The 27,564-nt window shown below is 45.8% G+C and overlaps 2 protein-coding genes, 1 non-coding gene and 2 pseudogenes across 3 annotated transcripts; 2 read left to right on the top strand and 3 right to left on the bottom strand.

Annotated features, from left to right (window-relative positions):
• Nucleotides 1-298: 298 nt before the first annotated feature.
• Nucleotides 299-1,896, bottom strand: LOC136395844 (acetyl-CoA acetyltransferase, mitochondrial pseudogene; annotated as a pseudogene).
• Nucleotides 1,897-3,360: 1,464 nt separating this feature from the next.
• On the top strand, nt 3,361-22,728 carry LOC136395846 (zinc finger protein 268-like). The gene is made up of 5 exons (XM_066371286.1): nt 3,361-3,925; nt 6,629-6,829; nt 8,437-8,563; nt 8,898-8,990; nt 22,424-22,728. Exons 1-5 carry the CDS (start codon nt 3,716-3,718, stop codon nt 22,444-22,446), a joined length of 654 nt encoding a protein of 217 aa, XP_066227383.1. The 5' UTR covers nt 3,361-3,715; the 3' UTR covers nt 22,447-22,728.
• On the bottom strand, nt 15,719-15,794 carry TRNAS-GCU (transfer RNA serine (anticodon GCU)). The gene has a single exon. It is a non-coding gene; the product is annotated as a tRNA-Ser (tRNA).
• On the top strand, nt 17,734-18,968 carry LOC136393984 (zinc finger protein 268-like). Its single transcript, XM_066366529.1, is given in 2 exon segments — nt 17,734-17,778; nt 17,781-18,968. Coding segments are annotated over 2 exon segments (528 nt in total). The 3' UTR covers nt 18,264-18,968.
• LOC136395845 (transcription factor 19 pseudogene) lies at nt 18,977-21,004 on the bottom strand (annotated as a pseudogene).
• Nucleotides 22,729-27,564: the final 4,836 nt, after the last annotated feature.

The raw sequence follows: 27,564 nt of genomic DNA on the forward strand, positions 1-27,564 counted from the left end.
CCACCAGGGGCAATGCTCTGCCCACCAGGGGGCGATGCTCTGCCCATCCTGGGCTTCGCCATGTTGCGACCAGAGCCACTCTAGCGCCTGAGGCAGAGGCCAAGGAGCCATCCCCAGCGCCCAGGCCATCTTTGCTCCAGTGGAGCCTTGGCTGCGGGAGGGGAAGAGAGAGACAGAGAGGAAAGCGCGGCGGAGGGGTGGAAAAGCAAATGGGCGCTTTTCCTGTGTGCCCTGGCCCGGAATCGAACCCGGGTCCTCCGCACGCTAGGCCAACGCTCTACCGCTGAGCCAACCGGCCAGGGCCCACCTTATTTTTTTTAAAGTTAATATAGAAAATTACAAAATGAAACATTATTTTGAGTATAAGCTCTCCCAAGGTGGTCAGTCACGCTGATTACAGCAGGCCTTTCTAGCCAGAGTTGAGTTGTCCTAACAGAGGTTGCCTTTAGAGCAGGGGTCTCAAACTCAACTCAGCATGTGGGCCGCAGAGCAAGATCACAGCCATTCGGCGGGCCGCACTAGGTCTACAAAAGGCAACTGTTACGCAACACTTTCTCACTGCAGTTGAAAACAAAAAAAAAATCAGTACAGCAAGCACAATCGTACATGCAGGTTACTCAGTGTCACAAAACGACCAGAAACTATAGTTCGCATCACAACTGCTGTTAACTAAGCTAATATCTAGCTAGGATGCTAGAGAAATGAAAAATACAAGTAGGCCCCTAGGCTTGCTTAATTTTATCCAAAATATTTTGAACTTCATGGATTAGTCTGCGGGCTGCACAAAATTGTTCGGCGGGCCGCATGCGGCCCTTGGGCCGCGAGTTTGAGACCCCTGCTTTAGAGCTTCTGGATCAGCCTGGCGGAAGCACCGCCTCCTCCATTGCAGATACTGGCAAGTCCATATTCTCCTTGCTTCAAGGCATGAACCAAATGAGTGTCAATCCTGGCTCCAGACATCCCAGTTGGATGCTGAGAAAACAGCTCCTCCATTGACATTCACTTTTTGAGGATCAATCTCCAGCATTTTAATGTTTTGCTAGTACAACCAGACTAAAGGCTTCATTTACTTCCCACATTGTAACATCTTTTTTCAATCCTGCATCTTTAAGAATCTTAGGTACAGCATATGCAGGTGCAATTGGAAAATCAATAGGCTCTACAGCAGCATCAGCAAATGCTGCTATTCTCTCCAGTGGTTTAACATTGAATCTCTTGGCTGCATCTGCAGTCATCAAAACCAAAGCAGCTGCTCCATCATTCAGTGTGCTGGCATTGGCCGCTGTCACCGTGCCACTTTCTTTCTGGAAAACTGTCTTCAGCTTTGGAACTAAAATCAACACGTTTATATTCTTCATCTTTCACCACTGTATCTGATTTACCTTTTATTGTAATTGTGACAGGAATAAATTCATTTCCAAATTTTCCAGCTTCCCATGCTGCTTTACTTCTGGTGTAGGAGTTAATAGCATACGTATCCTGTTCATCTCGTGAAATATTCAGCTTTTTTGCAGTATTCTCAGCACAGTTGCCCAAATGAATTTTATTGTAGATGTCAGTTAGCCCATCTTTTACGATCAAATCTTCAAGCTTTACCCTACCATATGGTGTTGCTCCTCTGTTCATTACGTAGGGAACATTAGACATGCTCTCCATCCCACCTGCCACCATCACATACTGAAGTCCACACATAAGATTCTGAGAGGCCATCATGATGGCTTTCATTCCTGAGGCACAAACTTTGTGTATAGTGGTACATGGAGTAGAAATCGGTAATCCTACACCGAGTACTGCTTGCCTTGTAGGGGCTTGTCCTTCACCTCCTTGTAGAACATTGCCCATGTATGCTGCTTTCACTTCTTTTGGTATCCCCGCGTTTTCAATGGCTCCCTGAATTGCAGTGGAGCCCAGCTTAGTGGCAGGCAGGGAGGAAAGGCTGCCTAGAAATGATCCAATAGCCTGACTGAGCGGTGGTGCAGTGGATAGAGCATCAGACTGGGATGCGGAAAACCCAGGTTCAAGACCCCGAAGTCACCAGCTTGAGCATGGGCTCATCTGGTTTGAGCAAAAAGCTCACCAGCTTGAGCCCAGGCTCACTGGCTCGAGCAAGGGGTTACTCGGTCTGCTGAAGGCCCGCAGTCAAGGCACGTATAAGAAAGCAATCAATGAACAATTAAGGTGTTGCAACGTGCAACAAACGACTAATGATTGATGCTTCTCATCTCTGTTCCTGTCTGTCCCTGTCTATCCCTCTCTCTGACTCTGTAAAAAAAAGAAAAAGAAATGATCCAATAGGTGTTCTTATAGCACTTGCTATAACCACTTCGTTCAAAGTGGGTTTTGATACGTAACTTCGCCCCACATATCTTACTTCCTTCATCTGCCTCAAAAGCAGGGGCTGCGGCTGCAGGCGCCACCGCACAAAAGGCCACCAGCACAGCCATGGTCGCCAGGCGGAGAACACCGACTTCAATGGCATGACGGGAGTGCGCCCTGCAGCTGGCCACCCCCACTGGGACCCCACCCTCCTCCTCAAGACCCAGCCCAGCCGCTTCAGGTCTTTTGATAACACCATCAAGAACATAAAAATGCAAGCCGTAATGGATATGATAAAGACATGTTTCTAGAATACAAAGAACCCTTATATAGTGAGAAGAGAAACTAGTATAAAAATATTTTACCAGATGTTTCACTTACAAGAATACATGACTTAAATTAACCCAAGTAAAGGTGTTCAACATCTTGAGTCATTAGGAAAATACAAATTCCCCAGCGCCCGGGCCATCTTTGTTGCAATGGAGACTTGGCTGCAGGAGGGGAAGAGAGAGACAGAGAGGAAGGGGGGGGGGGTAGAGAAGCAAATGGGTGCTTCTCCTATGTGCCCTGGCCGGAAATCGAACCCAACCCCCCCCCCCCCCCCCCCCCCTCGCACTCCAGTCCAGCGCTCTACCGCTGAGCCTACCGGCCAGGGCGTTTTATTATTTTTTTAATGACCAGATTCCCTCTGTTACATCTGCCTAAGACACTCTTGACGCTTGTCTCGGTCACGTGATATATTCGTCCTACCCTAATGGCTGGTCGGTGAAAATATTTTCTGACATTAAATTGGTTGGTGGCCCAAAAAAGGTTAGGGACCACTGCCTTAGTATACCTTATTTATACCACTGCCATCTTTGTGGTAGATCGATTACTTTAATTCTTTATATTATTTAAAGCCGACAGAGCCCGTGGCCAAGCCCTGTGCAGGAGAGCCAGGGCGTCCCTGCTGCAGTACAGGCACTATTGGCGCTCGGCTTCCTTCTCATCCCCTGCGGCAGAAACTCCCGCAGATGCTTCTGGGAGTTGTAGTTCGTCTGGCCCTGGTCTCACTGACGCTTTTCCTGCGCGTCCCTGTTCACCGCCACTGTCTCCGCCAGTGCTGGGAACCTTGTTGGTTGGCCAGTGGCTGCTTACAGGTCGCTGACCCAAACTAGAGTGGTCTATCTTCTCTTTTCCCGGTGTTCATCGCTTAAGCGTCCAGGAGAGGAGTTTCAAAGCCAAGAGTGAGGTGGAAGTGGATTTGGCTGTATACCAGGAGGTGGAGGCAGCCACTCTTGCACAACCCCGCGCTGTCCGTTTACGGTTCGGAGGAGCCGGCACACCGAATCTCTTATCTCCAGGCGACAGTCGTTACTGGCTAGGCCGGCCCCCCTCCTTCCTGGCCTCGTTTTTGTGTATGGGGCGGAGGCGAGGAGCCCAGCAGCTGCCTCAGGGAAGAGCAGGTGTCGGTGCCCTCAACCTTTCTCTGGGACCAGAGCGTCCTCTGCGTGGGGCGGGACCTGGGAGCCTTTCCCTCCCGCTCTCGCGCAGCCTGGGTCCGGCCACCTCCCGCGGGCACACAGACGACGTGGGGATGGCCACCAGGGTCTGCACAGCTGCCATCTGGGTGAGTAGGGTTTTCTCTCCTTTGTGAAAATTGTCCCTGAGGCTGCCGTGTATGCATTCCGTCTCCAGGGCGATGGAAATGTACCCTGATAACGTGATTGTTGCAAAACTATCAAAGTACTAGAAATCATTGAAGTTTAAAAGTTTTTCTCTTCATATGGACTTGATTGACGTGTAACTTATATACCATAAAATTCATCTGTTTAAAGTATATCATGAAGTCATTTTTAGTACAGTAGCTGTTCCCCTCACCCCCCCCCCCCCCGTATGGCGGAGGCATTCCAACACCCCAGTAGATGCCTGAAACTTGGGATAGTGCTGAACACTGTGTATACTGTTTTCACCAATACATACATCTCCACTTAAAGGAAGCACTGTATGGCTTCTTTTTGGCATATTTGAGTTGCCAGCACAACTACTTTTGCGCTTTGGGGCCATTATTAGGTAAAATAAGGGTTAATTGAACACAAGCACTGCTATGCCACTGCCGCCTGTCTGATAACCAGATGAGTGACAAGGCAGGGAGCATACATAGTGTGTGTGCATAAGCTGGACTAAAAGATGATTCATGTCCTGGGTGGAAAAGAGTGGAATAGTTCAAGATTTTATCTTGCTACTCAGTGCACAACTTAAACTTTATGAATTATTTTTTGGAGTTTTCCATTTAATGATTTTAGACCGTGGTTGACCATGGACACTGAAAGTGGATGAGGGGCGAGTATTGTCTTCAGGAAGTTGTGCAAATGTCACCACTATTGAATTCAAGAACATTATCACTCCAGAAAGAAACCCTTTCCTCATCTGAAACAACTCTCCATTCCTTTCCCTGGCTACCATTAATCTACTTTGTGCTTTTATTAATTTACTTATTCTGAACATTTCTAGATGGATAGAATTATACCCTATGTGGCCTTTTGTACCTGTCTTTTTTCATTTACCATACAGTTGATTTGAGTTGATATTAGCTTATCAGTCATGATGCTATTGACTGGGGATGCCTGGGGCACTCACCTGGGGCTGCACCACTTGTGTTGAGCCCCCATCGACATTTCCCTGACTAGATCCAGTATTGTAGCTGAACTGGCCCTTGTGGTTCTTACTATGGTTGCCAGAAACTCTCAGCAGCAACCATCAGGGAACTTTGAAAAAATAAGGTTCATTACTCACAGGTCCTGGAGGATACATGGCTCACCTGAGGACCACACAGGTTGGGGTAGAGAGGGAGACAGCACACATAGTCCTGGGATTCTGCCTTTGTTGAGGGGGAAGGCGGTAGGTGCCTTGGGTTTCTCTGTTTTACTCTTTATTGTTGAGTTTAAAACAGAAGGATGGGAATTAAAGCACAGGAAGGGAAAAGCATGGTCACTCAGGTGAGCTGTTAACTAAGTCACCCAGGGCTTTCGTAAAGGGCAGTTCATGGGTGAGGCAGTCAGACTGTTTATGTAATTGTGTAGCTGACAATGTGTACATCAGAGAAGGCTGTCTTGGAAGTGGCCATCTCAACAGTCAAAAGCTTCATGTCACGGACATTCCACTTATGTATGCATGTGCCTTGACCAGGGATTGAACTCACAACCTTCATGTATTTGGACAATGCTCCAACCAGCTGGCTACCCTGCCAGGGTTTCTGATTATTTCTTATATCCTCTTGCTCTTATGTGCCCACAGCACTATTAGGTCATTTAGTGACTATATGAGAATATATTTTTTAGTTACCTACAACTCTGAGCCTAAGGAACATTGCTCATATTCCACTATTGTGAGGTGCTCTCTTCTTGGGAATGAGCATTTATTGGTGGTGACTTTGGAGACCTGCAGCATGTGGCCCATCAGAATCTTCCCCCATTTCCCATACTTCTGCTTCTCGGAATTGCCCTGTACAGTTGGGTCACATCTGCCTATATCCTGAGGTCTGTGAGGAGACCTGTCACCTAGGTTTTGTTCATTGTAGATGTCCGGGCTTTTTCTTTTACTATTCTGATAGGTCTCTTGTTTTCATTGGGAGTTTCTGGGAGATTAAGTAACTGCACTGCTATCCTGATCTCATCCTACTTTCAATGTTTTATTAACAAAAATAATCAGTGGTAGAGGTTAAGTGAATTTGCTCATGGACATTTGAATAGTGAGAGATGCGGAAGACCCAGGTTCGAGACCCTGAGGTCGCCAGCATGAGCGCGGGCTCATCTGGTTTGAGCAAAAGCTCACCAGCTTGAGCCCAAGGTCACTGGCTCGAGCAAGGGGTTACTCGGTCTGCTGAAGGTCTGCAGTGAAGGCACATATGAGAAAGCAATCAGTGAACACTTAAGGTGTTGCAACGCGCAACGAAAAACTAATGATTGATGCTTCTCATCTCTCCATTCCTGTCTGTCTGTCCCTGTCTATCCCTCTCTCTGACTCTCTCTCTCTGTCTCTGTAAAAAATAAATAAATTAAAAAAAAAGAAGCTCCAGAAAATTTTTTAATCTCAGGGTGGTCATTGTGCTTATGGGATTTCTGGGCCTTTGCAGAGCCTTGGACCAGGGGCTACTGTCAGTGTGCTGGGTTTCCCATTTTCATTGGTCTTGCTTCTGCCCCACAGCAGCACTGACTGCAGTTTGCAGTACACCCACCCTGGCCTCCTGCGAACACGTTCTCTAGCAGAAGACACCAAGGTTGAGGCCCAGAGGATATATGCTTATTCAAGTGGTTTGCTTTTGAGTCAACAGGTCCCACCCCTCCAGGAACAAGACAGTTCAGGCAGTGGCATCAGAAAGTTCCAATGTCAGGAACCCATCGTGGGTCAAAGGACCCCTGACCAGAAGCCTCCCCCAAGAGGACCCCAGCAAAGGCATAGTAGTCACAGGACAGACCAGATCCTAGAATGGATGATTATTTCCCAGGAGCAGCCAAAAACCACCAAGTCTCAAGTGAGTTGATGAATAAAAGTAATAAAGAAGTGGGAATCAATAAACAAGCAACTTATGGTTCCCGTGAGTTCCTGTCTACCGTTAAATACACATTTCCTGATTTCCCCATACTCAGTTTCCGTCCCCTTTTTAATCCTCCCATAGTCATTTTGGTTTTTTGTTTGTTTGTTTTTGTATTTTTCTGAAGTTGGAAACGGGGAGGCAGACTCCCGCATGTGCCTGACTGGGATCCACCCGGTATGCCCACCAGGGGGCGATGCTCTGCCCATCTGGGGGGTTGCTCTGTTACAACCAGAGTCATTCTAGCGCCTGAGGCGGAGACCAACTTTTGCTCCAATGGAGCCTTGGCTGCGGGAGGGGAAGAGAGAGACAGAAGAGGAAGGAGAAGGGGAGGGGTGGAGAAGCAGATGGGCACTTCTTCTGTGTGCCCTGGCCGGGAATCTAACCCAGGACTCCTGCACGCCAGGCCGACGCTCTACCACTGAGCCAACCGGCCAGGGCCATCTCTTTGTTTTTTATGAATCTTGTTTAAGTGTTTATAAAATGTGTATTGTTTTTGCAGTGTGCATATTTTTAGTTCACATTAATGGTGAGTGCACATGTGTGTTTTGCTGTATTACTTGCATTTTTCATTGAGTGCTTGTTTTGTGAGCACCCATGCTTTTGCATTTATTCATTGTGCTGCCAGCGGCAGTTGTGGAGCATTTGCTCGTTTCACATTCCCAGTAATTTTGAGTATTGTTAGTCTTTTTAATTTGAGCCATTCTGGTGGTTGTAAGGTGGTGTCTCTTTATGAATTTAACTTGTATTCCCCGATAGCTTAACTAGGTAAGTACCTTTTGCCATATACATCTGACATTTTGTTACATTATATGGATGTATTTTACCTTTTTCTTATTGATTTAAATGAGTTTGTTTTTTTTTTGTATTTTTCTGAAGCTGGAAACAGGGAGAGACAGTCAGACAGACTCCCGCATGCGCCCGACTGGGATCCACCCGGCACACCCACCAGAGGTGAATCTCTGCCCACCAGGGGGCGATGCTCTGCCCCTCCGGGGCGTCGCAGAGCCATTCTAGCGCCTGGGGCAGAGGCCAAGGAGCCATCCCTAGCGCCCGGGCCATTTTTGCTCCTATGGAGCCTTGGCTGCGGGAGGGGAAGAGAGAGACAGAGAGGAAGGGAGGGGTGGAGAAGCAAATGGGCGCTTCTCCTATGTGCCCTGGCCGGGAATCGAACCCGGGTCCCCCGCACGCCAGGCCGACGCTCTACCGCTGAGCCAACCGGCCAGGGCCGAGTTTTTAATATTCTAAAGCTTGTTAGAAGTGCAGCCTCTCAGACACCACTAAACCCTGTTAGATTTAGTTCTTCATTTTAACAATTCATGCACATCAAACTTTAAAACAAAATTGATACCAAATCCATATTCAGATTTTACCTGAATATTTTACCTTCATTCTAATGCAGTACATTCTGATGGGAAGGTTTTCAGTGAATTTTTGCTTTTATCACAAAGTAGAATTGAACTAATGTAAACCCTTGGTAAGTAGTCTGTTGTTTCCCATATACTCAGTAAAATAATCTGAGATTGAATGGGAACATGCTCTTTCAGGGACCATTGTCATTCATGGATGTGTTTGTGTACTTTACCTGGGAAGAGTGGCAGCTGCTGGACCCAACTGAGAAGCACCTGTACAGGAGTGTGATGTTGGAGAACTACAGCAACCTGGTGTCCCTGGGTGAGTGCTGCTGCCCTGAAAGGAATGTGTGTGATCTCTAGGCTTCTTCTTAGTTTCTTAAAGCTGGGAGGTGGGGGGTGGGGTCTTTGTAAAACGCTTAGTGATTTTAGACTTATAGTTAGAGGCCAGGTTCTCTTAGTCATGACCCACAGGTTGAGAACCGCTGTCTTAGTGTCTCTTTGTCATCAGACTATACCAGTTGAATAAATCCTAATTTGGCCAAGGTACAAAACATCAGCTTCATCATGCCGTCTCTTAACCAAAGCTTTCCCATTCTTCAGCATCCCTGAATCTTGGGCAGTTTGGTCTAGGGTGTCTGATTTTCTGTTCACAGGGTATCAAAACACCAAACCTGATATCATCTTCACGATGGAACAAGAGGAGCTGTGGATGATGCTGGCCCAGATTCAAAGTCAAGGCCATGCAGGTGACTGAGCAGGACATGTAGACTTTTTGTTTTAGATTTTAATTGATTTTAGAGAGGGAGGGAGGGAGGGAGGAAGGGAGGGAGGGAGAGAGAGAGAGAGAGAGAGAGAAAGAGAGAAAGAAGGGAGAGGAGCAGGAAGCATCAAATGGTAGTTGCTTTTCATATCTGCCTTGATTGGGCAAGCCCAGAGTTTTAAATGAGCAGCCTCAGCGTTCCAGGTGGATACTTGATTGACTACGCCACCACAGGTTGGGCATTTTTCCATTTTTGTTTAAACTTGATCTTAGCCAAAAGTCTGAGAAGCGATCCCTTTTTGTTTAAATTGTGAATTCTGAGGTGATGTGCACCTCATGCTTATGTGTGTTATCTCATCTCTAGCCACTCCCTTTCAGTTACTCTGCTCTCTTACTTCCCGTTTAACAGACCTACTCTATTATGCTTCTAAGCATGCTTCTCCTCTTGACATCACTTGATGTGACTTTCACATGCTTTCCACTTCTTTCCTGTTTTTGAAATCCCTTATACTTAACATTCCACAACAGCCCCAACTTCCTTCCTTCTCCCTGAAGCCACCCCTTTCCATGTTTCTCTGTGATAATCACTGTAACATCAATGTCCTTGGCAAGTACGTCCCTGCATCAGTTGATAGTGTCAGTTTTCCTGCCTAAAGCTTTCCCGTTCCCCCCCCCGACTCAAGTGGCACCCTGTGCACCCACTGTCACACTGCACAGTGATGTACTTATTCTCCCCATACTTCCTTGGCTGCTCTTGATGTTTCCTCTGAGTCCAGAGAGGCCTTTATTTTTCTTTAACACTTGCCTCCCATATTGTAATTTATTTTAAAAGACTTTCACTCACTCTGAAGATTTAAGCTCTTTTTTTCTTTATTGGTAATTGACAGCCCATCCCTCTTTCATCTCCCCTTCGGTACTGGGTGTGATTGATCCACAGGGCATCTTGCCTGCCTGTACCACTCCCTTGTCTCATTATTAGAAACTGGAATCATCTTCACTGCTCTGTAGCCACATACTACCTTCTCACCTTTCTGGTTGTTGCTTGTTCGCTCTGTTATGCTTCTAGTTCTTCCTGTACGGGTGGTCAACTTCAGTCTTTACATACAGTTCTCTTCAGTGGTCTTGCTGAAGTCTGTTAGTATTTTGGTCCTTTAAAAAGAAGTCTTTTAAGGCCCCCATCCTCTCAATTTCTGCCCACAGGGCCAACAACTTCTTTTTTTTTTTTTTTTTTTTTTTTACAGTGACAGAGAGTGGGATAGATAGGGACAGACAGAGAGGAACAGAGAGAGATGAGAAGCATCAATCATCAGTTTTTCATTGCGACACCTTAGTTGTTCATTGATTGCCTTCTTATATGTGCCTTGACCGTGGGGCTACAGCACAGTGAGTGAACCCTTGCTTGAGCCAGCGAGCGACCTTGGGTCCAAGCTGGTGAGCTTTTGCTCAAACCAGATGAGCCTGCACTCAAGCTGGCGATCTCGGGGACTCAAACCTGGGTCCTCCGCATCCCAGGCCGACACTCTATCCACTGCACCACCTGGTCAGGCAGGCCAACAACTTCTTGATTGTTCTACTTCTTAGTCAAAGTTATTCATTTGTGTCCTTTTCTGTTAGTTCATCTTGATGTTACTGTCAGATATGTTTCCTTGAGCACTTCTTTCTTCTGTCACAGGCATGGAAGGATAAATCAACAGTTAGTCTTTGTGTCTTTCTCATTGTTTCTGCTGTAGTTTTTGATTAATCCTAAATCACCCTATTTAAGCAGAAGTGATTTATTATCATAAGTCTTAAGTGCTTTGAAGTGGGGCAGCTCTTGGCATGATTAAGTGACTCGGTAAATCACCAAAGGGCCACCTGAACCCTGCTGTTCCAAGTATGTTAGCGTTTTCCTCAAGTTCCTTCCCTTTGTGGTCATAAATGGCTGTCACAGTTCCTGCCAGCATGTGCAGTGGCCAGTGGAATAATAAAGACTGTTTCTTCCCACAAGACATTTAGTATCAGGCAGTAAAACCTATTCCAGGAAGCCCCAGCAGACTTACCATGTTTAGGAGGCTAGATTTTTATCATATACCTACCTCCCTTAGAAGACTTTGGCCAGGGAAAGGGACCATCCCTGTTGACTCTGATAAAGTGTGCTTCACCTTCTGGGGGTTGGGGTACAGATAGGGATGGACAGGGGTCACCATTTTTCAGCTGCAGCTCATGGCCTAAAGCATGGGGGTGGGGAAAACAAGGTTTCTGCCTGTCAGGAAGTGGGCAGAAGAACTGTTGGTGGAGCAGCACTGTCCATCTTCATCGACCTCTTTGGCTAGGCAGCTTCTAGTCATACCCTGCTTCCCGTCTGTGCATCCATCCATCCATCCATCCATCCATCTTAAAAAATGGTCCTCCACCCTTGTCTTCATTGTTGTACTATATTAATGCCAAAGTATTATAGAATCTTTGTTCCCAGTCAGACTTGGTGGTAGTTCTTTATGGTCTGGTGATTTATAATTAAAGATAAGTTATCCTCATACAACCAACCAGACAAATACCAAGTGGAAGAGAGTAGAACAGGGTAGGAACAACAGGAACCTTCATTCTTGGAGATTAGCAGCAGTGAACACCACATAGAAGTAGCCACATAGGCCTGATCAGGCAGTGGCACAGTGGATAGAGCGTCGACCTAGGACACAGAGGACTCAGGTTTGAAACCCCAAGGTCACACTGGTTTGAGTGCAGTCTCATTCCGCTTGAGTGTAGGATCATAGACATGACCCTGTGATCGCTGGCTTGAGCACAAAAGTCACTGGCTTGAAGCCCAAGGTCGCTGGCTTAGAAGTCACTGCATAGGCCTTACCAGGCCCTAGCACAGTGAATAGAGCATCAGCCTGGGATGCTGAGGACCTAGGTTCAAAACCCCAAGATTGGCCCTGGCCAGTTGGCTCAGCGGTAGAGCGTCGGCCTGGCATGTGGGGAACCCGGGTTCAATTCCCGGCCAGGGCACATAGGAGAAGTGCCCATTTGCTTCTCCACCCCCCCTTCCTCTCTGTCTCTCTCTTTCCCTCCTGCAGCCAAGGCTCCATTGGAGCAAAGATGGCCCGGGTGCTGGGGATGGCTCCTTGGCCTCTGCCCCAGGCGCTAGAGAGGCTCTGGTCGTGGCAGAGAGACGCCCCGGAGGGGCAGAGCATCGCCCCCTGGTGGGCAGAGCGTAGCCCCTGGTGGGCATGCCGGGTGGATCCCGGTCGGGCGCATGCGGGAGTCTGTCTGACTGTCTATCCCCGTTTCCAGCTTCAGAAAAAATAAAAATAAAAATAAATAAATAAATAAACAAAACCCCAAGGTCGCTTGCTTGGGCCACCAGCTTGAGTGCAGGGTTGCCAGCTTGAGCACTGAATCATAGACATGACCCCATGGTGGCTGGCTTGAGCAAGGTGTCACTGGCTTGGTGGGACTTCCCTGACCTCCCCTGGCCTGTGAACATATGAGAAAGCAATCAATGAGCACCTAAGGTGCCACAACTATGAGTTGATGCTTCTCTCTCCCTTCCTGTCTGTCCCTGCCTGTCCATTTCTCTTTCTTTCTTTCTCACTAAAAATAGAAAAAAAAAATGGTGGTTAGTACAGATTTAGTGTTCCTGACCTCTGAAGATCTACAGGAACAGTACTGACAACCAACCATGAACAAATCATATTCTAGGACAAAGATTAATGACTCGCTAGCCTATTTTCATCTCAGTGGAGACATTTGTGATGATAGGATCATGTAATAGCCAATAGTAACACTCCCTCTCAAGCCATTGTGATAGTTAAAAGTGCCTATTTGCATTTCTCAGTGCAACCAGAGGGTGGTACTACCCCATTGGGGAGTTTATGTGTGGGAAAGTATAATGTAGAGGTTGTGTACAAATGAATAAGAGGGATTAGATTTAGGATGCAGGCAGACTTGGTATGAGATGTTAAGACCCTCTAATATGCTGTCTCCAACCCTGACGTGCTGCTGTGTTCTCTTAATCCCCTTTTCTGTTCGTTGTCTTGGTTGGACTATTACATTAGGACATCTAGATCAACTCAACTCATTCTCTTTTCTATTGGCCTCCAAATTTTTGTCATTGTGCCTGAGAACTTAGTCCTGTGTCTTGTTCCCTATCTACTGTGTATCTTTGGCTTGGGTGATATAAAAATACTTTTAACAGCATAGTGTCTACCCAGCCCTTTTTCCCCCCAGAAAAAACAACTGTCATCTCTTTTAGGTTTTTCTTAGGCTATTAACCTTCATATATTTAAGTAACCAGTATATTCTACTGCCCCTTTATTCCCCCCTTCTCCAATGATCACTCAGCATAGAGGGGAAATTCTCTTTCACCTTCTGCCCATCATACACTCCACGATATACAAACTGTCTCTTCCCATTCCCTACCATCCTAATAAAGTTGCTTCGTACTTTTAGTCAGGTCAGTCTTCAGTTTTCACACTTTACGACTGCAATTTCTATTACAGATAAATCATGCGAGTATATTGTAGTTAATTTTTGTTCATAAAATTTTTTTCTTGAGTTGTTTTATTTGCGTGCCCAATTTTTTCTGGGTTGTTTTGGTTGTTTGTTTGTTTGTTTGGTTTGAAGAGAGAAAAACATCCATTTGTTCCATTTATTTATGCATTTATTGGTTGATTTTTGTATGTGTTCTGACTGGGGAATTGAACCCACAAACTTGGCGTATCAGGATGATGCTCTCACCAACTGAGCTATCTGGATAGGGCTTCTCTGCTCTTAAAATTAATACAGTTATCATTTTTGTTTTGTTTTATTTTTTTGTATTTTTCTTAAGTTGGAAACGGGGAGGCAGACAGACTCCCGCATGCGCCCGACCGGGATCCACCTGGCATGCCCACCAGGGGGCAATGCTCTGCCCATCTGGGGCGTTGCTCTGTTACAACCAGAGCCATTCTTGTGCCTGAGGCAGAAGCCATGGAGCCATCCTCAGTGCCCAGGCCATCTTTGCTCCAATGGAGCCTTGGCTGCAGGAGGGGAAGAGAGAGACAGAGAGGAAGGAGAAGGGGAGGGGTGGAGAAGCAAATGGGCACTTCTCCTGTGTGCCCTGGCCGGGAATCGAACCCGGGACTCCTACACACCAGGCCGATGCTCTACCACTGAGCCAACCGGCCAGGGCCAATACAGTTATCATTAATTTAACCTCAGACTCTTCTTCACATGTCCAAATATTCTTTTGGTATATTCAGCAAAATGAGTAATTTTGTCAGGTTTTGTGTGTGTGCGCACGCATTTTTATGTGGCAGAGACAGGGAGAGTCAGAGAGAGGGACAGATGGACAGGAAGGGAGAGAGATGAGAAAAATCAATTCTTCATTGTGGTTCCTTAGTTGTTCATTGATTATTTCTCATATGTGCCTTTACGGGGGGTGAGGGGAGGAGGTTACAGCAGACCGAGTGACCCCTTGCTCGAGCCAGCGACCTTGGGCTCAACCTGGTGAGCCTTGCTCAAACCAGATGAGCCTGCACTCAAGCTGGCAACCTCGAGGTCTCGAACCTGGGTCCTCCACATCCCAGTCTGACGCTCTATCCAATGCACCACTGCCTGGTCAGGCTAATTTTGTCAGTTTTTATCCGCCTGGTGACATCTCTCCTAGGTCTTTGACTGGTGCATTGTAAACTCATTTTACTCAAGACCTGGCTGTACGATTTTTATCCTTGAATGTCTGTTCAATTGTTATTTTCTGTATTATATGTCATCTTTTTCCCTGATTTGTTCTGTCAGGGCACCTCTTCTAGTAGCTTCCTGTGGAAGGATACGTAGGATATAAATTTGAGACCTGTGCCTCTTAAAGGCTTATACTTCTGAATGCTGTTTTCTCCTCTCTAGTGATGCTAATGAGAATTCAGATGCTGTTAAAAAGTTTTGATCTAGTATACACATCTTTGTGTGAATTTTTTGTTTTGTTTCTCTGGAAGCTTTCACTAGCTGTTTCCTGTCCTCAGTGTTCTGAAATATCATTATGTTTCTTGTGTATTTATTTTCATCTATTTGTTTGGGTATTCATTGGAACTTTATTTCCAAGAGGCTGTAAACTCAATTGCAATGTTTTCTGCTGTTTCTCCTGAGATTTGCAGAGTTTGGAACATACTAAGTATTCAATAATTATTTATTAAATGATTTTAATGATTAGAAATTTCATCCATTCTCTTTATATTTTGCTTATTTTGCCTTCTTTACCCATTATGCAAACCGGTTAAACTGAAAACAGCCTTTAGTTATTGTCAGATGCCTATGTCTATATTCATTTTTAGTTTTGCTTTCTTTTCCCCAGTGCCCAAGAGCTGGCGGACATTTGCAGTTTACATTTTACTTAATTTAGATCTGATATCTGAAACTAAAACAGTAACCTCATGACCTGGCATTTTTATTTTTTATTTTTATTTTTTTTGTATTTTGTATTTTTCTGAAGCTGGAAACAGGGAGGCAGTCAGACAGACTCCCGCATGTACCTGACTGGGATCCACCCGGCACACCCACCAGGGGGCGATGCTCTGCCCATCCTGGGGGTCGCTATGTTGCGACCAGAGCCACTCTAGCACCTGAGGCAGAGGCCACGGAGCCATCCCCAGCACCCGGGGCCATTTTTGCTCCAATGGAGCCTTGGCTGCGGGAGAGGAAGAGAGAGACAGAGAGGAAGGAGAGGGGGAGGGATGGAGAAGCAGATGGGCGCTTCTCCTTGTGTGCCCTGGCCGGGAATCGAACCTGGGACTGCTGCACAGCAGGCTGACGCTCTACCACTGAGCCAACCGGCCAGGGCTGACCTGGCATTTTTAAAGGCAATTTTATAGGATACCAGCATCATTTTATTTGTAACATGTTTTCATTTCTAGACAAAGTCTGGAAAATTGATAATCACGTGGAATGGTATCAGGAAAACGAAGGCAAGCCAGGAAGTATGGCAAAATACTATGAGTATACTGCATTTGCAAAACTGTGTCTTCTTAGTACAGATTGTGCTACTTCAAGACAAAAGCTTTATAAATGTGGCACACGTGCAAAGAGTTTGAAATATAATGTAGACTTCAATAGTAATTACACTAGAAAGAACCCTAATGGAGTTTATTCACAAAGGGAATCATTCTTCCGTTCTAAACATGAACAAACTCTTTTTGGAATAAAATACTGTGAAAGTTACGAATCTGAAAAAATTGTTAACAAGAAGTCACAATTCATCTGCCAGCAAATCTATCTGGGAGGAAAATCCTTTGAATGCAGTTACTGTGGGAAGGTTTTCAGCAGCAAGTCTTACCTTGTCGTGCATCAGCGAACGCATGCAGAGGAAAAGCCCGACAAATGTGATGGATGTGAGAAAGACTTCAGCAAGTCCTACCTAATTGAACATCAGAGAAGACACAGAGGAGAGAAATTATATGAATGCAATCAGTGTGGGGAAACTTTCTGTTTCAGTTCACAACTCGTTATACATCAGAGGAGTCACACAGGTGAGAATCCTTATGAATGCTGTGAATGTGGAAAAGTCTTTAATAGGAAAGAGCAGCTTGTTTTACACCATAGAACTCATTCAGGACAGAAACCCTATGGTTGTAATGAATGTGGGAAAGTCTTTGGGTTGAACTCACAGCTCATTGTACATCAAAGAATTCATACAGGAGAGAAACCTTATGAATGTAGTGAATGTCAGAAAGCCTTTAACACAAAGTCAAACCTTCTGGTACATCAGAGAACCCATACAGGGGAGAAGCCTTATGGTTGTAGTGAGTGTGGGAAAGCCTTTACTTTCAAGTCACAGCTCACTGTACATCAGGGTCTTCACACAGGAGTAAAGCCTTTTGGGTGCATTCAGTGTGGGAAAGCTTTCAGTCTGAAGTCACAGCTTATTGTACATCAGCGGAGTCACACAGGAATGAAACCTTATGTATGCAATGAATGTGACAAAGCCTTTAGGAGCAAGTCATACCTCATTATACATATGAGAACTCATACAGGAGAGAAACTCAATGAATGCAGTGAATGTGGGAAATCCTTCAGTTTCAATTCACAACTCATTATACACCAGAGGATTCACACAGGAGAGAGCCCGTTTGAATGTCATGAATGTGGGAAAGCCTTCGGTCGTAAATATCAGCTCATTTCACACCAGAGAACTCATGCAGGGGAGAAACCCTATGAATGCAGTCACTGTGGGAAAACTTTTGGTTTGAAGTCACAGCTCATTATACATCAAAGAATTCATACAGGAGAGAAACCCTTTGAATGCAGTGATTGTTGTAAAGCCTTTAATACAAAGTCAAACCTTATTGTACATCAGAGAATCCATACAGGGGAGAAACCTTATGGCTGTAGTGACTGTGGAAAAGCCTTCACTTTCAAGTCACAGCTTACTGTACATCAGGGAACACACACTGGAGTAAAACCCTATGTGTGTAACCAATGTGGAAAAGCCTTTAGTTTGAAGTCACAGCTCATTGTACACCAGAGAAGTCACACAGGTGTGAAACCCTATGGATGCAGTGAATGTGGAAAAGCTTTCAGGAGCAAGTCATACCTCATTATCCATGTGAGGGCTCATACAGGAGAAAAGCCACATGAATGCAGTGAATGTGGGAAATCCTTCAGTTTCAATTCACAACTTACTGTACACCAGAGAATTCACACAGGAGAAAATCCATATGAATGCATTGAGTGTGGGAAAGCTTTTAACAGGAAAGATCAGCTCATTTCACATCAGAGGACTCATGCAGGGGAAAAACCTTATGGGTGTAGTGAATGTGGGAAAGCCTTTAGTAGCAAGTCATACCTCATTATACACATGAGAACTCATTCAGGACAGAAACCATATGAATGTCACAAATGTGGGAAAGCCTTTATTTGGAAATCACTACTCATTGTACATGAGCGAACTCATACAGGGGAAAACCCTTATAAATGCAATCAATGTGAGAAATCATTCAGTGGAAAATTACGTCTCATTGTACATCAGAGAATACACTCAAGAGAGAAACCCTATGAATGCAGTGAATGTGGAAAAGGCTTCATTAGGAAATCTCAGCTCATTGTACATCACAGAACTCATTCAGGGGAGAAACCTTATGGATGTAATGAATGTGGAAAAACCTTCTCTCAGAAATCAATTCTCAGTGCACATCAGAGGATTCATACAGGAGAGAAACCCTGTAAATGCATTGAATGCGGGAAAGCTTTTTGTTGGAAGTCGCAGCTCATTATGCATCAGAGAACTCACACAGATGATAAACATGTTGAGTAATTAAATTAAGAAACTTTCAAAAAATCATTTCACAGGTCATACCAGCAAATTCATTCTGAAGAGAAATTATACATGATATCATCACAAACTCCAGAAAACTCATACTGAAGAGAGACCTTGTGAACATACAGCATGTGGAAGGACATCACAGAAAGCTGTTTTTACATGTAAAAAACATACAACAGCCTGACCAGGCAGTGGCGCAGTGGATAGAGCATCGGACTGGGATGCGGAGGACCCAGGTTCAAGACCCCGAGGTCACCAGCTTGAGTGCAGGCTCATCTGGTTTGAGCAAAAAGCTCACGAGCTTGGACCCAAGGTCGCTGGCTCGAGCAAGGGGTTACTCAGTCTGCTGAAGGCCCATGGTCAAGGCACATATGAGAAAGCAATCAATGAACAACTAAGGTGTCACAATGAAAAACTGATGATTGATACTTCTCATCTCTCTCCATTCCTGTCTGTCTGTCCCTGTCTATCCCTCTCTCTCTCTCTCTGTAAAAAACAAAACAAACAAACAAGAAAACATACAAGAACTCTTTGAATTCAGTGAACCGTAGGAAACATTTCAGCTGTCCATCATACCCTTTTATAAGTTTATAAAGGTGAGGAGCCATATGAATGAATGTGTGAAAGTCATTTTTTAAATATAAAATTATCAAAGAGGAAATTCTATAAAGCAAATTAATATAGAATACACTGCTTTGAAATTCATAGTTTATTCAACACTAGGATTTTAATGACAGAAAAATTTTACTCTGCATAGCAATATTCTTAACAAATGCAACTTTTTACTAGAATAAAGTGACTTATAAGTGCATATTAAAAATAGAAATCATTTTTATTCCATTTGTAAGTGGCCCTGGAAGCTAATTCTTCAGTTATATTTGTCAATATGGTGGACATTTCTAACTGATTAGAACATCCTGATGTCTTTTAAGATTCGTATTCCCTCACAATACACGCACTTTTTTTGTTTTAATATCCATTGTTTATTTGGAAATAAACCTCTGAAAAGCTAGGTCACAAACATGGACAGCAGGGACTGCCCACAACGTCAGGAATTCTAGGGGGTGTCCCCTAGTTTGTCCCAGAATGCCTTAGGTGCTGCCACCCAAGTTGAGAACTCACTTGGGGTCTGGGGCTTACATCTTCTAGTGTCCATTACAGTAAGGATCCAGGGCTATAAGTGGGGATTCCCAGCTCACTGGCAGCTCCTGAAGACGGCATTAGTTTGGTGGGAGGCCATCTCCTCTGTCACCTTGGCCAGGGGGGCCTGTTCCAAACCTTGACTCCATAGCAACGGACCCTGGCTCTGTAGTCATTCCCTCCCATGGGGTGTCAGCAGGGTCTTCTCTACACGGAGTTTCTTCCTGGGCTCTAAGCGCTGAGGGGCTGTCCAGAGCCTCTCCCTCATCGTCCAGTTCTGCCAGCAGGCGGTGAGCTGATTTCCTCTGATTTCTTGGGGTTGGGTTAGAAGGGGTGGTCCCCCTTCCCTGGGGGGAGTGGAAGCAGGCAGGCTCTGCGGTGCACCCCCACTTCGAGAGAAAGTGAAGGGCTGGGGCTGGAGCTAGCTGAGGCTCAATGGAGGTGAGGATCAGCGTAGCTTTCGGTACAGGGGACAGGGAGCTGAGGGGGCGCTGTGGAGCCCTTTCAAGGGGCAGCGTGGGCTGGAAACCAGCCCTGGTTCCCTCCTCAGCCCTAGACCGTGGGATGGTAATGGCAGCAAAATCTTGAGGTTTGACTCAGACTTGCAGAAACATGAAGTAGAACTCTGAGGGGCTGGTTCCTGGGGTCCCTTCAGGGCCAAAGGTCAGAAGGTCACCATTGCTCAGCTCCAGCCTGTGACCCCCTTGGGAGTTGGACATTGTTGACCAAAGTCCCTTGGCTGCTACCGTCTTCCACACTGACCCTCCAGTCCTCACCCTGGTACTCAGCGTGCAACTCTGCGTGGACTCCAGAGATGAAACCGGGCTCCTGTTGAGGCCACAGGGCCACATCACACAAGTCGGCCCTGCAGCCCAAGCAATAGGTGCAACCCGCCCCACTTGGGGAGTGGAATGTGTAGAGGTCACCATCTTGCCACACCCTATGCATAGTAGCTGGAAGCAGGGCAGCATGGGTGGTGCCCACTCCACACCACCTCTTCCACTTCAGGGATCCATCACCATTCCCACTCCTGGGCCAGGCACAGACCCGGTGGCCGTGGTCCACTTGTCATCTGGTGCACACTTGAGCTATGCGCTGTGCAGTTCCAACTTGAGCACCGTCCCTGAGCAGTGCATATGCAGAGTGCAAGGATCCTAGGCGTGCGATGCAAAACTGGCTGGAAAATTCAGGGAAGGTCCTGGGGCAGTCCCAAACTGAACATGTCCAATGACACCTTAAGATGAACCGATTCCTCAGGCACGCAGTGCAGTCTCGGAGTGGTCTCTCCAGGCAGGGCCGGCCTCTGCGGTGTCCGGGACCCTCGGGCTGCCCAATACATGCATTCTTGATAGGATCATCATTCTAGGTGCCCAGCCAAGGGGTTGGCCTTGTCACAAAGTAGGCTGAGGTACTTTGGACTTTAAATTTTGAATGGACTCAGGTGCAGAAAAGAAACTGAAGTCTTGTTCTGTGGTAGCATCTTGCTACAGTTAGTTATTAGTTACTTCAATGTTGATTACACAGTATAGCTTTAGCTATATGGTATTCTTTTTAATTAATTTTGGAAAGACCAAGGAAGGGAGAAACACCAACTTGCTGTTCTGCCTATTCGTGCATTCATTAGTTGATTCTTTTTTTTTTTTTTTTGATTGAGAAGGACAGATAGGGACAGACAGACAGGAAGGGAGAGAGATGAGAAGCATCCAACTCTTCATTGCAGCACCTCAGTTGTTCAATGATTGCTTTCTCATATGTGCCTGGACCAGGGGGCTATAGCAGAGCAAGTGATCCCTTGCTCAAGCCGGCGACCATGTTGTCATGTCTACGATTCCATGCTCAAGCCAGCAACTCCACACTCAAGCTGGATGAGCCCGTGCTCAAGCCAACGACTCCCTTGTTTTGAAATTGGATCCTCTGCTTCCCAGTCCAATGCTCTATCCACTGTGTCACTGCCTGGTCAGGCTCTTTTCTAATATTTTATGCTACAAATTTCCCTCTAAGCACTGCTTATTCTGTATAGCAAAACTTTTGATATATTTTTTGTTCAAAATACTTTCCTTTTTTTTTTTTTTTTTTTTTTTTTTTACAGAGACAGAGAGTCAGAGAGAGGGATAGATAGGGACAGACAGGAACGGAGAGAGATGAGAAGCTTCAATCTTCAGTTTTTTGTTGTGGCACTTTAGTTGTTCATTGATTGCTTTCTCATATGTGCCTTGACCATGGGGCTACAGCAGACTGAGCAACCCCTTGCTCAAGCCAGCGACCTTGAGTCTAAGCTGGTGAGCTTTTTGCTCACACCAGATGAGCCCACACTCAGACTGGCGACCTTGGGGTCTCGAACCTGGGTCCTCCGCATCCCAATCCGATGCTTTATCTACTGCACCACCTCCTGGTCAGGCTCCTTTTTTCTTTAAGTTTCCCTGACTTTTAGATTGTTGTTAACTTCTAAGTGTTGAGATTTTCCTGTTCTTTTTTTTTTTTTTTCCCTGAAGTTGGAAACAGGGAGGCAGTCAGACAGACTCCCACATGTGCCCGACTGGGGTCCACCCGGCATGCTCACCAGGGGGCGATGCTCTGCCCATCTGGGGCGTTGCTCTGTTGCGACCAGAGTCATTCTAGCGCCTGAGGCAGAGGCCATGTAGCCATCCTCAGCGCCCGGGCCAACTTTGCTCCAATGGAGCCTCAGCTGCAGGAGGGGAAGAGAGAGACAGAAAGGAAGAAGAGGGGGAGGGGTGGAGAAGCAGATGGGCGCTTCTCCTGTGTGCCCTAGCTGGGAATCGAACCCGGGACTCCTGCACACCAGGCCGACGCTCTACAACTGAGCCAACCAGCCAGGGCCTTTCCTGTTCTTTTTGTTATTGGTTTCTTGCTAAGTTTCATTTTAGACTGAATACATTTATTATTTCTATTACTTAAAATTTTTTATTTATTTGACCTAGGGACAGGATGTACATTTATTGTTGAATGCTTCATGTTCAATAAAAAAGTGTGTAATCTGCTGTTTCATGTTCTAGAACTGTTAGCTCCACTTTGTTGATGGCATTACTCAGTTCCAGAGCCTTACTGAAATTTGCTCTAAGTTGAGAAATGTGTCCATATAAAATGACACAGTATTTTTAAACTAGATTTGTGCATGACTTTGAAGATTCATTGCTAATTGCATACACTTAGGATTGTATTTTTCATTAAATGATGCTATTTTAACGATATCTTTCTTTATAGGAATAAAGAAATCATTTTCTTTGCCTTGGGTATATATTTCCAGAAAATAGACATATATTTTTTAATGTCAACTGTTAGAATGGGTGGGATTGAATAATTCTGACCTGTATTTAAATTAGCCGGGCTTTGTTGCAGTTTTGGTTGAATTTAGTTCAAAACTTTTGTTCCATTATTTTGAGGACAGGATTGGGATGTTTCCTTCAGGAGGGCCTGAACTGAGGTGCTGAAATGAAGAGTTGGTGCTCTCATCTCTCTCTCTTCCTGTCTGTCCCTCTCTTTGGCCCTCTGTCTGTCACACACACACAAAAAAATTATATTAAAAAAGAATAAATGTCTCATACCAGTAATCTAAAATTCTACTTTAGAAATTAAAAAAAGAAAAGTAAAATAATCCCAGAGTAAGTAAAAATAAAATAAGGGTAAGCCCAAAAATTAATGAAGTAGAAAACAACAACACACACAAAATGGTAGAAGAGGATATTATAAAAACTAAACAAATTTGACAACTGTGATGAAAAGGACTAAATTCTTGAAGGACAAACTACCAAAGTTTACTCAAGGATGGGAGCATACCAAGAAGAAATGGTTAATCTGAATAGCCTAAAAACTATTAAATGCATGCTTTGAAAACTTTTCAACAATAAAAATTCATGCTCAGGTTATTTCACTGCTGAATTCCACCAAACATTTCAGAAGGAAATAATACCAGTTCTTTACAAACACTTCCTGAAAATAGAAGGTGAAAAATATGTCTTAACTCATTTTATGAGGTCAGCCTTATGCAGATTACATAACTAGAGAAGGGTATTACAAATTTTAAAAACCCCAAATGTTCCTCATTAACATAGAAGCAAAAATCTTCAACTAAATATTAGTTACTTTAACCCAGCATTAATATATTAAGGGAAATTGGAGTTTACCTCAGGAATACAAACCTAAGACTGATTCAATAGTCAAAATCCAATCAATTTAGAGACCATCTAAAAAATAAAAACCATATGATTATTGCAACAAGTGTAAAAGCATTTCTTCCTCACAGTTACAAAGCACACTAAAATAGTCTACAGTTAACCTAATGTTGATGTTAAATCCATTGAAGAATTTTAATCCAAAATTAAAAACCTTTCCACAAGGAAAGCTTAAAGCTGTATGACTTCATTAGTGAAGTCTTCTGGAAGTTAAAGAATAAATCCAATCCTATAAAAATTTTCAGAGAATAGAACAAGTAAAAGAATCCTTCCCAATAAAGCATCTAACCCTGTTCATGGATTGGAAGAATTAACATCATGAAAATGTTCATACTACCCAAAGCAATTCATAGATTCAATGCTCCTTTTAAAATATTAATGGCATATTTCACAGATCTAGAACAAATATTCTCAAAATGTTTATGAAACAACAACAAAAAACCCAAGTAGCCTCAGCAATCTTGAGAAAAAGAACAATATTGTAGGTATCTATCAGATACCAATCTATACTACAAGGTCATTTTAATCAAAACAGCCTGGTAGTGGCATAAGAACAAGCATATAGATCGATGGGATAGAAGAGAGCCTAGAAATAAACCCAGCCTTTATGGCCAATATTTGACAAAGGAGCCCCTGACTAATTAGCTCAGTTAGATTGTGATGCAGAAACACCAAGGTTGTGGGTTCAATCCCTGGTCAGGCATATACAGGGAAGAACGCACAACTAAGTGGAATGACAAGTGAATGTTTCTCTCCCTCTCTAAAATCAGTCTGCCCTTGTTGAGTGCTCAGTGGATAGCACATAACACATCCTAAAGAATACTTCCCTGCTGTTTCTTACTTTGATATTTTAGGTTCCATTGACTTAATTCATTGATATTTAATGGGTTTGGAGAGCAATTAGTAACGTTTTCATTGACCATCTAGTGTGCCCCAGAGAAGGGGTCTATGCTTCCATTTTCAGAAGGCTTTCATTATAACCCGCAGGGGGTGGGGGTGGGAGAGGGACTGTCACAAGCCAATCTCTAAATTCCTCTCTGTTCACCTAGGTCAGGCCTGCTTCAGCAGGATTTGTTTTCCCCAACTCTGCTTCCTGTTGTCTCTTTCCACATCTTGAAAAGAATCTAAAAATCAAAACAAAACCCCAGAAAGTTATCTCTCTTTTAAACTTTTAAAGTTGACTTTAGCAGAAGGGAAAGGAGAGAGACAGGAATGTCATCTGTTCCTGTATGTGCCCTCACCCAGGACTGAACTGGTAACCTCTGCTCTTCAATTTTTTATTTTTATTTTTGTATTTTTCTGAAGCTGGAAACCGGGAGGCAGTCAGACAGACTCCCGCATGCGCCTGACCGGGATCCACCCGGCACTCCCACCAGGGGGCGATGCTCTGCCCCTCCGGGGCGTCGCTCTGTCACGACCAGAGCCACTCTAGCGCCTGGGGCAGAGGCCAAGGAGCCATCCCCAGCGCCCGGGCCATCTTTTGCTCCAATGGAGCCTTGGCTGCGGGAGGGGAAGAGAGAGACAGAGAGGAAGGAGAGGGGGAGGGGTGGAGAAGCAGATGGGTGCCTCTCCTGTGTGCCCTGGCCGAGAATCGAACCCGGGACTCCCTCCCGCACGCCAGGCCGACGCTCTACCACTTAGCCAACCGGCCAGGGCCACCTGTGCTCTTCAGACCAACACTAATCACTTGAGCCATCCAGTCAGGGCAGAAAGTTATCTCTATAAAAATTAGGAAACATGAATAAGCAAAAAAGAAAAGTGCCTAATAAAAATAATTTATCACGCAGGGGCAACCAGAATTTAATACTTTATGTCTGTACATTTCAAATGGGCTCATGTCACTCAAACTATCTTGTAACTTGCCATTTTAATTGCACAGTGTGTCATGATTCCAGTTGGGTCTGTAAATAATTCCTCAGCATAATTACTAATAACCTTTCTAAAGTATGAATATTTAGCAAATCTTCCACTAGCCTATGGATTGCTTCCAGATTTTTCACTTGAACAAACGCTGAAATATTTGTCTTTGTGCAGAAATTTTTTGTGTGCAAGCTTTGCAGTCAAAACTTTTCTTTCTAGTAAGACCTTGACCATCCTCGAAGAACCAACTCACAGTCTCCTTGGTCCGGCATGCTGGGTATGGCAGCTCACAAAGTGTGAACTGCACTGAGGACTGTCTGAGCAGAACGTGGGCAGCTCAGCGATTCCCACTGGACCTGACCAGAGTCAGCGAGAGCCTGCGAGCCCAAGGCCCCCCTCGCTCGTGAAGATGTCGCTAAAGCGAGCTGCCCAACGCTCGGGGGTCACGTGGAGGTCATGCCGGGTGTGGAGGTCAGGTCGTTTGTGGATGTCCCAGGTGTGCCCTTCATGCCTAGCTCAGTGGACCCCTCTTGAACCATGAGCCTGTATGCTTGCAGGGGCTTCTGCTCCCTCCCTAATGTGCTTGGGCTTTGGATTTGAAAGGCGTGGTTGGTTGTCCGGGTGGGCAAGTGAGCGGGGTGTCCGCCCCAAGCTATGACCTAGGCAGGGCCTAGCTTCGAGGTCCACTGCAGGGGTGGCCTGGGGTCAAGCAAGGGTCACCGCTTGCTTCTGCTCCTCCCTCCCACACCTGGGAGAAGTTGGGGTAGTGGCGTCCTCTCCTCTGCTGCCGACTGCCCCCAGGACTCAGAGCCAGACTCAACGGCGCCTCCGAACCCCACCCCAGAACCTCTCGGCGCCCTGGGAGTGCGCGGACCCCGAGGGTGCGTCCGACTAAGGCTTTCTGGGATTGGCCGCTGCCTGAATACTTTGTAACCACCACACCGCCAAAGAGCGCCTCCTCCCCGGAGGTGCAGGACGAGCACGTGCGCGCCAGCCCGGCGAGCGCGGAAGTGGGGCGGGGGCGAGGGCGAGTAGGAGGTGGGATCCCGCGGCCCAGAGCTGACCTGGGCAGCCAGGGCTCTCGACCTTCTCGCGGAGCAGCGCACCACGAAAGGTACGTGGCGTCGGGCGGTGGCCAGGGGTGTGTAGGGTTCAACCTGCGGGGCAGAACCACCTGCCCTACTCCCGTGTCCTCCATCCCCGCCCACGGCCAGGTCTCCTCAGTGTCTGGAGTTCCCTCCGCTAGTGCCGGCATTTAGCCTCGTTCCTGTTTGTCCTGGAGCCCATGGGGTCGGCACTGGAAGAAACCGGGGTCCCGAGCCGGGCGCTCCTCCCGCTCCCGTCGAAGCCCTGTAACCTCGCTTCCCTCGACGGGGAGAATCACAGGGCCCCCGAGTCAGGGCCGAGTGAAGTGGTGGTGTAGGTGATAACGCGTCCGCAGGTGGGCGCGGAGCCAGGATGACGGAGGGTCTCGTACTGGGGGGCGAGCACTGTGCATGGCCTTATGAAAAGTGTGGCATCATCTTCTAAAAACTTAGACGTCCTGCAGTACCGCCCGTTAACTTCACCCCCAAGAGTCTGGTTCATAGAAACAAAGCACTATTTTTTAAAAGCAATCACTAACAAGTTGTGCAAACATCCGCGGGTGAGAGGGAGGTGTTGGAACAAGTTACCGCCCCTCTTCATGGGATAGTTTTCAGGACCATGCGAATGCGCCAGGAAATGTCTGTGGGATTAGCCGGATAAGCAGTCTCTGTGCTGTTAAAAACAGGTGTATGTATACATAGATTTGTATAAAAGAGAAAACTTCATTAATCCTCCAAGTCCATTTGCTACAACTTGGGTGATGGCAGAGTGGGATTTGGGGTGTAAAAGGTCAGTGCCTGCTGGGGTGCCCATCCTGGGACCTTTTCAGGTTACCTCAAGTCTCTCCACCTGTTGTCCTCACTTAGTGCCACCACTGAACAGCTGTGAAGGTGAGGAAGCCAGAGGGAGGCCCTGCAAGGGCGCATTCTGTTCTGTAGGGCTCTGTGTGTGGGGGTGAGATTTAAGGCAACATTAATTTTATTTATTTATTTTAGATTTTATTTACTCAATTTAAAGAG

This window comes from Saccopteryx leptura, chromosome 2 (assembly GCF_036850995.1).
Source record: "Saccopteryx leptura isolate mSacLep1 chromosome 2, mSacLep1_pri_phased_curated, whole genome shotgun sequence".
Taxonomy (NCBI): domain Eukaryota; kingdom Metazoa; phylum Chordata; class Mammalia; order Chiroptera; family Emballonuridae; genus Saccopteryx; species Saccopteryx leptura.

Excerpts from the sequence above, each read along its gene's own strand:
- LOC136395846 (XM_066371286.1), top strand. The coding sequence starts at position 3,716 with ATGGGGCGGAGGCGAGGAGCCCAGCAGCTGCCTCAGGGAAGAGCAGGT. Across the intron at positions 6,830-8,436 it reads CAAAAACCACCAAGTCTCAA|GGACCATTGTCATTCATGGA; the intron begins GTGAGTTGATGA and ends ATGCTCTTTCAG. Across the intron at positions 8,564-8,897 it reads CAGCAACCTGGTGTCCCTGG|GGTATCAAAACACCAAACCT; the intron begins GTGAGTGCTGCT and ends TTCTGTTCACAG.